This window comes from Emydura macquarii, unplaced genomic scaffold (assembly GCF_026122565.2).
Source record: "Emydura macquarii macquarii isolate MOO-44397 ecotype Brisbane River unplaced genomic scaffold, CSIRO-AGI_Emac_v2 contig_2805, whole genome shotgun sequence".
NCBI lineage: Eukaryota > Metazoa > Chordata > Testudines > Chelidae > Emydura > Emydura macquarii.
The window spans coordinates 2,553,900-2,566,356 of record NW_027132942.1 but is presented as its reverse complement, the minus strand read 5'-3'; the positions used below and the strand labels follow the sequence as shown (position 1 = coordinate 2,566,356).

General features: G+C 53.2%; 1 protein-coding gene across 3 annotated transcripts in view; it reads right to left on the bottom strand.

The window, feature by feature from the left end:
* Positions 1-2,802: 2,802 nt before the first annotated feature.
* EIF2B3 (eukaryotic translation initiation factor 2B subunit gamma) overlaps positions 2,803-12,457 on the bottom strand; it is a 136,291-nt gene continuing 126,636 nt past the window's right edge. For all 3 annotated transcript variants that reach the window (XM_067567803.1, XM_067567806.1, XM_067567804.1), the window contains one exon: positions 2,803-2,996. In XM_067567803.1, the coding sequence (XP_067423904.1) occupies positions 2,944-2,996 (53 nt within the window). In that variant the 3' untranslated portion in view covers positions 2,803-2,943. The remainder of the gene's footprint in view (positions 2,997-12,457) is intronic.

Below are 12,457 nucleotides of genomic sequence, written 5' to 3'. Positions count from 1 at the left end.
GGGAGCAGGGGACTGGAGCAGAAGCCCTGAGCTTGCCTCGCACTGAAGGCATCTGCCCATTGGCTGGCAAGGCGCACACATGCTTAGGGTTCTTCTGGACTCATCGGTGCTCCTAGCCACCCAACGAACAGCTGCGGCCTGAATGCCTCCCTCTCTCTCTGGCTAGCCGGCAGATTGCATTCTTTCCAGCCGAGGCAATAGCCGGCCACGCCGTCACCCCACTGAGGTTGGATGGTGGCAACGGGCTGGCCTTAGGGTTGAAGGTGAAGGTCACAGGAACCATCTGCTGGACCAGCATTCAGCGGCCTGACAATTCAGCAACACAGAGCACATCACGCTGGGTCCCCCAGGTCTGACACTGCTGCCTCGCCAATTCCAGAGCTGCTGAGCCACGCAGCGTCCCATGGGCGGATCCCTAGCCAAGTCAGAGCCGATTCTCTCTCCGGGACCCTTCTCGGCTGCTGAAGAGGCAGACACCGAAGTTGATCAAGGCCCAGGGCAAAACTCTCAGGAGCCGAGGGCTGCGTGTTCTCGGCCCTAGGACCTCCACTGGGGAGCTGCCCGCCACTGGAAATGGTGAGCCTGACCTTTGCTACGTTCAGGATTTGCCTCTTGGCACAAGCCTTCTCGCCGCGGTGACAACGCTCACAGCCAGCAACGCTCCCCCTGGGGAACGCTGAAGAACAAGCCTGCTCAGAAAGTGCCAGCATCTCTGCAGGGCTGGCAAGTCTGGTCCTTTCAAAGGTCGGTTGTGTTGTAAACCACGTCCCTGGTGCCTAAAGACCTGGGTGATGCGTGAGAGACAACAGCTCACTCAGCTGCGACAGCCGGGTAGCTCGAAAGTGAGAGGAGCCACGTGTGCGTGGGGCCGTGCGCCGTACAGAAGGGCCAGGTTTGCACGCCCGGAAGGTCATGCTTTGCTGATGCATTGAAGGGATGGGGTCGTATTTTCAAACGCACGTAGGTGACTTAGAAGCCTCAGTCCTATTTTCAAAAGTCACTCAGGGGCTTGGTCTCTGAGGAGGCACTTGTGATCGGGGTAAAATTGTCAATAGTGTCCTAGATTCACCTGCTCAACCCGGGCGGCCCCAAAACCACACCAGGTCGGCAAGGGTTAATTCCCAGCGCCTGCCTTGGGGTTCGTGAAGGCGCTATTATTCTGAATTATTCTTCATCGTTACTGCCACACACGCTGACTACATCAAGAGTGACGCCTCGCTTTGATAACCCGGGCTGTGAAATCTCACTCTGGGATCGCCTTTTATCTCACACCAAACACCTGCAGGTCGTAAAAGGCAAAAGGGAAAAGAATACTTCTCAAACCCACGGCAATTCAGAGAACACTCAATTAATACCGCAATTCTAATTGACACAATCAAGAACCTCTTCTGAAATTAGCTAAACAAAAGGACTAAAGCAAGACGTTAACGTACAATTAAGGCCCAGGAGATCAAACTGAAGATATTAACCTAGGGAAAGCTGGGTTTTAAGAAGCTGAGATGTGTAGACAGAAGGGAAGGATGGCTTTGTGCTGAAGGGGAAGCCCCGGGAATCAGATCTGGGTTCTGCGTCCGGCTCTGACAGAGTTCTAGTGGCACATTAAGCAAGTCACTTCAGCCTCTCTGTGCCTTCGTTTTCCATCTGTAAAATGGGTGTGATGCTTGCCTCCTACACCAGGGCATAGTTCATTAACGTATGTAAAGCGTCCGAGACCCTTAGATGAAAAGGGTTTGGTGTCTATTCACGCACTAGCCTCCCAGGGGATGCTAAGCCTGCTCTGAGTTCCAGCACGCGTTGCGCTCTCCAGCCTGTAACGGCCCTCCGAGCCAGCACATCATGCTTCCCACACTTCCCATTATTAGGTGGTTCTTAAATGTGGGATGTTTAATGTCTGAAGGGCAGGGCAGGGCTATAACCTCTCTCTCTCTCGTTGTGTTGCCCAGGACGCACACCTTTGAACTGATAACCAGCCAGTAGCCGCACGTGCCTCTCGATGTCAAGCTGCCAGGCTCAGATAAGCATCCCATTGAATCCTATTAGACTCCAGGAAAGAGCTTTTAGGCAGGGACTCCAGTCCCGTTTGCAGGCTGCAGAAACGGCTCGCGTTTCAATCCCGGGCAGGTGCTTTACAATCCTGGCAGGACGGCCAGCCACAAGGCTATGGAGTTCACGTTACAGCTTGTGACGCACGTCGCCTTACATATGGCGTAAGTGCGTGGGGAGGGACTTCATGTCTGGGCTTTCATGCAAAAGCACGGACGGTGACATAACCTCTATGTTCAGGTTTCCTTCCCCCCCTCCTTCCACCCTTCCCTCTCATGCAGTCTTGGGCTTCATTTCAAAGCAACAGGCCAAATCTAGAGGATACAAGTGGGAACGCCTTTGGCACCTCACCCTGAAGCACAGCATAGAATAAAAACAGATGCATTGATTCAACGTGTCCGTGCCATGCAGCAGCACGACAGGAGAGAGAGAGGCGGGTGGGAAAGGCGGAGAAGTTTCAGGAACGGCGGGGAAGTAACCCTCCTTTCCTGCTCTCCCGTTGTGTCCCCAAGATGCAGAAGCGGCTCCTTGTGTCTCTAAGGGATTAGGATGGTGGTGCAAGCCCCCCGAGCCCTGGTTTGTGGCGAAATGGGAGTCGCTAAGTCATTCTTTTGAATGGGCCCAATCTGTGTGGTCCCAGCTCGTCGTGCTACTGGAAAAGTACAGTGCATTTGCTCAGTATGCAGGAACTGATACTGCACTCCACAAAGCAGCGGGCATATCCGTGAGGTAGGGAGGGGCCAGCGAGAGGCAGACAACTCTGGAAATACTCCTTTATTAAGACACAAATACAAAGCTGCACAGGAAAGGAGAGATGACAGGGTAAGCTCTGCTCCAGACGAACGCTCTCACGAAGGTGCGGGCTCTGTCTTCCACAAAGGCATCTTGACGTCCGGCGTGTTAGATCTCCATCAGCTGTTCGCTGCCCACGATAACTTCATTAACGTGTTTGGCTGAAAGATTAAAAAAAGAGGAATTTGGATCCTTGCACTTTTCCCACCAGAATCTTCAGGAGAAAATGGGAAAAGCAGATTCCAGTGAATTTCCATGTTGCTTTGTTGCTTTTTATCCCCTCCCTCCAACCCCAGTTTGTCTCAGTCACTGGCCCACCCACATGGCAAAGGCCTAAACAACTGACAAAACACCAGAAGGTTAATCTAATGAGATTTCTCACACGTACGTGTCACTTGCCACACAACAAAGACCCAAAAGAAGGCACAGCTGCTGCCGACAGGTGTATGTCTAGGCACTGGCCTGGCAGCGTCAAACCCAAGGGAGACGGTGCCAGGGACGTTACAGAGCAATCGTCCAGCCAGGGCTTTCTGAGCGCTAAGTACCCTCAACGTGCACTCAAGTCAGCGCAGGATGTGCCTGCTCAGGAACCAACAGGATCAGGCCCATTGTCACGGGCTTTTCCTAGCTGCCTCCTCCCTCCAGATTCCATAATGCAGAGGAGCTCTTTCCAACAGGAGCATTGATGACCCCAACGGCAGATTCCAGACCGGCACGGCTGCTGGGGGAAGTGAAATCAGCAGGTGGGGCCCAGCCAGCAGCTCTGTCGGGTGAGTAAGGAGGGCCAGTCTGACAAGGTCACGTCTCTGATCATTTCCTGCTCTGCCCAGACTTCCGGTGTGACCCTGGGCAAGTCACTTAGCCTCTGTGTGCCTCAGGGCCCAGCTGCCCAAGGGGGATCACAGCCCTGCTCTGCCTCACGGGGGGAGGGGAGGGTACAGATAAATCCGTTCAAGGTTGTGAGGTGCTCAGACACTGCAGTGGGGGGCCAGATCGGTGCCTAAGACAGACAGATAATGGACCAGGATGCTAGAGGAATGATGGAAAATACAAACGCTATTTTACTTGCCCATCTCCAGTTACTCCCCTGGGCAAGGAGGATTTTGCACGGCTGCTGGAAAGAAAAGGTTAAGCGACCTTCGGTTGAACAAATCCCTAGTAATTCCAAGCCAGTGGGCTGGCCCACAAGATGCTCCTCTCCGTTACACGTCAAGGCATTCTCCTGGCTGCCGGTGTGTGTCAGGAACACAACACCCCATCGTGCCAGGAGACCTGGGATTTTAGAACACCACCAAGTTTCCAGGGGTCCGGCCCTGCGACAAGATTCTTTCCAGCTGTCACCCTCCACCTGTGACACTCCTGGAGTTCCCTTCCTCTCGTCAGCAGGGGGACTGCATGGGCTAATCATGGACTCACTCCAGAGGCCCTCCCAGGAGAGGCCAGTCTAGGGAGAACTCAGAGGTGCCTCTGGCTTTAAGGACCAGATTGGGTAACTGGACCCTTTGCTACTGACCTTTGGTAACTAGCCTTCTAGCCACATGGGGAATGCCTCAGAACCCCAGCCAGGATCTCTGACTTCGAAATCCAGCGTTCACCTCTTGCTCTGATTTGACCCTTTGGTTGGTGTCTTTCCTTCTTTCTAGACTCCTTGCTGGCCAGAGGCATGCAAGGGAAAATCTGGTGCTCAAGAAAATGAAATTCTGACTGTTCTGGGGCCAAGTACGAGTATGATGCAGGTAGGCACCATGCAAGCATGCAGCTCTGCCAACAGACCTGGCCTGGAGTGCTACTCCTCTTCCAGGCCTGGATCCCACCCCTCACCCCCTGCTTTACCACAGTACCTCAAAACCAGACCTGCAGCACATCTTGCTATCCCATTCCTAGCCCCCTAACGACCTTCCTCAAACAGGCCCTGTGGCAACTCCTGCTACTCCATTCCTGAACCCCTTCCAAGCAGACTGCCAGACATGTTGATTTGTGTGATGTGGATAAGACCCTGGCTCCAGTCCAGCTGCAGTCATCACATTATAGCTTGCAGGTTAAATGTGTCTTCACCGAAGTTTGTAAAGACCCACGTCAATTTATGATTCTGTGTATACATTTGTAGCAATAATCTCGTCTAATAAGCGCCTCGCATTGCATTTCATACAGTGTCCCTCACTTCCTGACCTAAACTTGTGGAACTTCGCTGTATCGTTAAACATTTTGCCACACAGATGGTTCCATTTCTGGGGTACTTAGCACTTCTACAGCTCACAGTTATTGACAATCTCTCACATTTATGTCATTGGACACGGTCAAAGTGCTTTACAACAGTGGGTGGATACTGCCATCCCCATTTTACAGATGGGAAAATTGAGGTCCGGTGTTTAAGTGACTCGCCAAAGGTCAGGAAGTCACAGTCGGTGGCACGGTAGAGAAAGAAACCATGTTCCCAGACTCCCAGTCCCTTTGCTTGGTCTGCTAAATTACACTGCCTGTTGGTACCACCGAGGGAAGATGGCAGGTCCCAGGAGGTGATGCTTGGCCTTGGCACAAATGAACCAATGGCTCTGAAAGCCAGGCCATGGAGTCTTGCCTAGGCCTTGCTTCTATAACAGAGATTATGCGGAAGCCACCAGACCCATTTTCACCTGTCTGAGGGTGACCCTTCAATCTGTGAAATGGTTTTCAATGCTAACAGGGAAGCGTTTGGCTAGAGACTAAAAGCTGATCCGAGGCGGGTAAGAACTACTGCTCCCCTCCTCCCTGACCTACAGGGAACGGTAATCCTGATGGCCCGGTGTGTGACAATCAAGTGGGGTTAAAGGAAGGACTTTCAAAAAGCCGAAGAGCTGGACTCTGCAACCTTAAATCACATTCGTCGAGATCTGCTCCGCCCGGGAGGAAATGGCACTACACAAACGCAGAGCCGATCAACCCGTCTGAACGAGCACTTTGCTGCCATTTTCTGACGCAGCCCAGCCAGGGCTGGCCTGGGCGCTCAAGCCCAATGTCTGTGGAGATTTCACTGGGCGCAAATCAAAAATCTGTCGCTCGTTACAGATGCGACTCTGCTTTGGCAGGCGTTTGTTTACAGGCACTGCCCATCCACGCACCTTACAAACGCAAGCACGGCACGTGGGGAGCCAGTGAGCCTCTGCGGCTTGATTCACAGCAAACTGGAATGCAAGTACACCCAGGGCAGAGATGACTCCGAATCCCAGTGCCAACCCAGCCACGATCCCAGGTGCTAATGACCAAGGGCCTTCCTCTCCAGCACAGGCCAGGCTTTCGGGCAGTTCCCGCAAAGCAGCCGATTGAAAGGAGCCGTCCAGTGTCCTGGTAGGAGCAATGTTGTTTGCTCAATTCGCCCCTAGACAGATTGCTGCTGCTGGTGGCAACAGCTCAGCTGTAAAGAGGAAGGGGGAGGAGGGGAAAAACAAGGTTGGGGCTGAGGCCCGGGACCACCATGAAGTCCCAGCCCTCGGGGGCTCCCGAAAACGTTCAGTTTACTCACTCAATTACATACACTGTTTTATAAGCCCTTTAAAATCCAATAGAAAACAGTCCCTGGCACAGAATTACTGCTCCATTATACAGCAGGGAGGAAAGCCGCTGCCGTGTGTGTGCTCTCTTTAAAGCAGGAGATAGTTTGACTAAAAAAAAAAAAAAAAAAAAAAAAAAGGCAGGGGGAGGGGCGGCTGCAGAAACACATGCAAGAAAACACGAGGTGAGTGGCGCCTGCCAGCATCTATCCCAGCCAGAAAGGATGGAGACCGAGAGAGAAGCGCCACTTGTCTCTCTGCATGGATGCCCTGGTGGGCCCTGGCAGAGCAGAGGAAGAGGAGGGAAACAGCTGTGATTTGCCAGTGGGAGGCCTGGGGGAGTTGGGAGATTGCACGTGGAGATAAAGAAGGGAAGCGGGTGGTGGGGGCTGAGGTGTTTGTGTTCACAGGGCAGCGGCCCATGCCTGCTCTGTCCCACCCAGACGTCACTGAGACAATGGGCACAGATCGGGGTGAGCAAAGGGTGGCTCTCAGAGCTCTGCAGAGCAGCCGTCCACCCTGGCATGTAACCCCAGAGAGGCTGCCGAGGTTCCAGCCGAGCCAAGCGGCCCGGCTGCTCCGGAAGCTGGAACATGTGGTCTCCCCTGGGCTTCGGCCTGGATCGGAGATCAGGGTGGCTGCAATCTCAAGCAGAAATGGGTGCGGCTGGCCTAGCAGGGCAGTGCAGCCTGCCAGGCCTGGACAGGTCACCGATGAGGGGACGGAGAAACGCTGAGGAGAAGCTGTTAATGGAGTCAAAGGAAGCAGCAGCCACAGGGCTCTGCCCAGAGATCCAGACGGCCACATGGCAGAAAGCTGTGGATGCCCAGGAGTAAAGTGGACAATTAAGTCTTAATTAAAATGGGCATCTCCGGGTCTCCTGTTGACAGCCCGGCACTTGCTGTGCAATGACATCACCGCCCCTCTGGGACCCAGCCGAGTGGCAGAGCCAATACCGTGCAGGCTAGCCGCCGGGTGTAATGCTGGGGTACCCCTGGGGAGGTGTTACCGCTCAGCATTCAGCTCTTCTGACTTCAGTCACACCTGAACCCCCACAGGCGGGCTGGGCTACATGCACCTTGGACCGGGCAGGGGGAGAGGTAAGAAGGTGGTGAAGCAGACATCCGAGGGTATTCAGAGGGTTGAAATGCCTGTGGGTCAGATCAGGATTTCCAGAGTGGGTAGAAAAGGCTAGAGAGCAGTGGCTGCTGGGAAACATGCGGGTCTGCTCCAGGGGTCTCAGGAGGCAGGGGGTGGGGCTCAAGGTTACGGGGGAGTGTGTCAGCGGGATCTAGAACTTGAGTGAGTGAGTGAGTGAGTGAGTGGATTGGGGTGGGGGGAGGGGGAAGGACTATGGTGAGGTCTTTATCCAGTGGCCTAATGGAGAGCGTACAAGAAAGAGCATTAGTTCAGGAGATGTTAGCTCGAATTATATGGCTGAAATGAAAGCTACGCTCACTGCACCTGCAAGAAATAAACAGAGAAGAAATGGAGGCGGACACCGCAATGTTTGTTGACTCACAGGCAAAGATCTTGGCTCTTTTCAAAGAAAGCAGAATGCTATCAACGATGCAATTCCTAAGGCGGCTCAGAGGATCGGAAAGCAGGGCAACAGAAGGAGTCCACTGTAAAGTCAATCACACGTTGGTACACCTGGGGACGAGCACTGGTGAGCTGGCCAACGTCTGCAAACTCAGGTCGGAATGACAGAGGTTGAGGACGCTGAAACAAACAACCCAAAGATACAAGATCCTCTGATGGATATCAAAGCGTCTCGACAAGTAACATCCACTATTGTGAGATAGCGACAGGACACGCCGCAGGAATGAAAGCCAGGAGAGGCGGGACCAAGATATAGCCACCCTGCAAGGGGTGTCAGGAGCAGGTTTCTGCACCTTGCCAGGCTTCTGAACGTGAGACTGCAGGGAAAGTGATGCTCTTCGGATCGGACACCTTGGATCACGCCCTTACAAAGGACGAGTCACCAAATTCATTCCTGAACTTCATGCTGATAGGATTATGCTGGGACAAGACAACCACCGCCACCAGCTGCTAGGTCAGAGATGTGGAGGGCGTCAGGTTGCTTGTGAGAGGAATTAGCATTTTGATTGTGCAAGAGGTGTGGCCTGCTGGCTGAAGAAGGGGAACTGGCTTACACGGAGTCCTTCCCATACTGTTCCCTGTTACTGATCAGCACAATTAGCCGCAGGGCTCTCCGAAATGTCCACTCGCAGGACTTTAATGTGCACGGCAGCGTGTGCCTAGTGCGAGGCGCTCGTCACTACCAGAGCTTGCAGATCGCTGCGCCGAGCTCAGGTCGAGCTTTCCTTTCCTTGCGTAGGCAGTCGGCAGGGTATTCCTCCTGGCTCTGAACGCTCGGAGAGCGCAAGCAGTTATTTTCTCTGGATGGAGCATGTGAAAATATTTCCACGAGGTTAAGAACTGAGGCCTTCTGGGTAATTTTTCACAATCAACAGGCAGAGAATGTGGCAGCTCACTTTACCCTTTCATGCTGGAAGCCTGAATTGGCCTAGCTGAGAATCCCAGGGCTAGCAATCAAAGAGTCCGTGTCAGCAGGCGGTGGTGGACAAAGTGTTGGTGAATGGATGGCCTAGAGAACTTACATACCACCGAAGGCCAGAGGTCATCCTCCATCTTTAGCCAAGGTTTGGAAAACAAACACACAGGGATCAGTCAGGAAGGTGCCGATGAGCTGGAAATGACACCTTCTTTAAGAGATGCCTGTTTTTACTGCCAAGCGCCTCCCCTCTCAGGAACACCCAGTCCTTAGCGTGTATTTCAGGGGACACATCTCGTGCAACGCTTATGTCAGCAATGGCTTCGCACGAGTCTGACAGACTGGCCCCTGACATACTCTGTGTGTGCGTGAACTGGTTCGCCTGTGCCGGGGCTGCCTGGGGGAACCGAGTCCATGGCTACCAGCAGCAAGCAATAAGATTCCCAACTTGCTCAGTGTTCTCCATGCCCATTGAGTCACTAGGGGCACTCGGCATCACGCAGGGTCAGACCCTAAATTAAACAGGCGTTATTCCAACACAGAGAGGCACCGATAAGATCCATCAACTCACTCTCCGGTCCCGTTGGTGAGCCCTGATTTGGCCACATCCTGCCTGCACCAGGATGACACATGCCGAAGAGTGACTGGCCATATATTATTGTCTCCTGTAACCTTCCGATCCTGGCTTGACATTGGTCCCCACTGCAGTACTGGACGGCAGCTAAATGCCACTGAGCCGGTGTGGGTACGGGGAAGGCGGCGCAAAATATACCTGGCTTCAGAGAGTGAGAATAACTTCTTACAACTGCTCCGTTGCGAGGCTCTAGTGCCTCCAGGCTTCGGAGCAGAGACCCGACACGTTGCCGGGTGGTGCTGCGCTGCTGTCGGGGATGTGCCTGTTGTCAGCCCTGTGAAAAGCTGCCTGAATCCGGCCAAGTTCTGAGCCCTCGAAAAATCTCAGTTTGCACATGCTCAGTAGAGACTTGCTAGTTTGGGAGATAAATTCTCCCAAGATCCTGTTTGCACCGAGCATGCTCCAATCTGGAGCTGCAGGAGCGGAGTCCGACTTTCCCTGCAATTGCTGCTGCTGGCCATTGAGACGCTGGGCACAGGGACCGATTAGGGACACTGTCTCTCCTGGGTGCTCAATGCTCCAGCACAGAGAAAGATGCCGCCTGACTGGAAAGCAGGAGGGACGAGCCCCTGACTTGGGCGTGGGGGTGGCAGAGGGAGCAGCCTGGGACAAGGAGACTCGAGGAGGGGGAGCAGATGTTGGGACTGGCTGGGCAAGGACACTGGGAATGGGAGCTGGGCGGCAGGGCGCCGCTGGGACAGGGATGTCTACGACCAGAGGGGGAGCTGGGGTGGGTGGCTGGGCCTGGTGAGGAGAGAGATGGGGACACGGAGCCTGCCGGGGGAAGAATGAGGTGAGATGGGGGGAGGGAGAGACAGGACAGGGCCAGGTTGGAGGAGATGATGCAGCAGGGGCCAGGTTTGGGGGAAACAAGGGCAGAAGGGTCTGAGCCGACTCCAACGCATGCCCCTCTACAGCTTGGAATGGATTCCCACGCTCAACAGTCTTCTGCTGTCAGCAAATCTCTGACCCCTGTTGGCAAAATGCATCTCATCCCCTTCTGGGCCACACAGAGGATGACACCCACAGCTGTCAGTTACTCCATTAGTTGAAGCAGCAGGACATTTTGCTGCAGAGCTAAAGGTTCCAACTCCACTGCTGACCATGGAGGGACCAGTACGATCCCACCTGAGGGAGTTTGTTTTTTCAGGCTTTTCCCTTTAACCTAGGAAATACCTACAAAAACTACATTAAAAGCATGGTGAGGTTGTGAAGTCAAGCACTCAAAAGTTACCAAATGCTAACGCCCCTGCTGTGTACGAGCATTAAGACACAACCTTTAATTACATGAGCTCATACTGTTTTTTCCATAGCACCTCTGCTTCAGTCAGTGAACGGGCTGTGCTGGCTCTGGGGAAGGTGAGGGCTGTGTAATAAAGGAATCAGGGAAATGCAGGCAGAGAAAGAAGTGGCTTCTGGTTAAGGTAAGGACTGCCCTGCGGCGTCTGAGTCTCTCTCCGCTTCTGCTCCAGAGTTCCTGTGCGAAGCCGGGCAGTGTCACTTAACTCCAGCATTTCACAGGTGGTCAATGATGGCGTGTTCTTCACATTCTGGGTGCCCAACTTCAGACGCAGGGGCTGAGCAGCCAGAGCCCCAAGTGAAGTCACTGGCGGCTGTATCCTGAACAATGAAGTGCTGTATGATGCTAAGTGCCCTGCAGAAATGAAGTCCCAGGCACCTCAAACTGGACACCCAGAATTGGTGGACTCTCTCTGGCCCAGATCCTCAAAGGTATCTAGGTACTTAACTGCCATCAATGTCAACAGGTGCAAATACCTTAAGGAGCTGTGCCTGTGTGTCTCATCTGTAAACTAGGGATAACCACAACCCTTCACCTCCCAAGTGCCCGGGCAAATAAGGTCATCCCCGCTGGGGGAGCTCTCCACCACCATCGTGACAAGCGCCACAAGACAGCCCGGGGGGAAGTTAAGAATTCCGTCTTCAGAGCAGGGTTTGAATAGTGTGCAAGGCTCGGAGCCACTCGTTCAGTGAGGAGAAACCCAAACACTGAGCAGCAGCGTGCACCACCCATCCTGTGCATCGAGCAAGGCAGCAAAAACAGCCTGCGACCCTGTGAAGAGCAGCTCACAGAGCATTGCGTGACAGGGCTGAATGAAGGCTGCACAGGCATTTCCTAACTTGAGTGTTTGCTGTGCAACTGTGATGGTCTTTGCACATCATTTCTGGGGGGGGGGGAGGGGGGGGTGATTATTTATATAGTGCTAGCCCCTTAATAGCCAAATGGACAGGCAGGGGCCCTTCAACGGAGATGAAGACTGAGATGATGAATGCATCAAAACCAAGGGAACGAACGGGGATGTTTTGCACGTGTTTTGCTAGTTCCACACTCTGCGGGCCTTTGTCATTTAGTTTGTTAACACTGCTTTGAAGGGAGGATATGCCAATTTACCACTGACGCCTGTTTTATGACTAATTTATACCAGATGTGGAGCTTGCTCTTTGGCTGAATTTGGCCTAGTTACTCCCTTCGGAGTTTCACCCACTTACTTCAGGGGTCATTTGGCCAACTTTGGTACATGCTGGCTTTCTGAATAAGCCCCATCGAAAGCTCTGTGGAATTAAGTTCTAGAACTGCTGCCTGACAGCTCTTATCCCTTTAATAATTACCTCCCCTGTCTTAGGCATCAACCACATGTCTTTTAAACTACTACCTGGACCAGATAGCTTTCATACAGCTGGGCTGTTATTTCTCCACTAGCAAATTCCCTGAATTAAGGCATCAAAGAAAAAAGAAAGTGGAGTTTTCCTAAGCATGGTAATAAAACCAACAAGCAAGAGAAAGGGCGTTCAGGAACCATGATGCACAAATGCAAACGTTGACTAAAACGACACAGCAACTCCATCCACACATCGGCTCAGTAGCATTTAGCTGCAGTCCAGTAGTGCAGTGGGGACAGATGCAAGCCAGGATGGGAGGGTTAT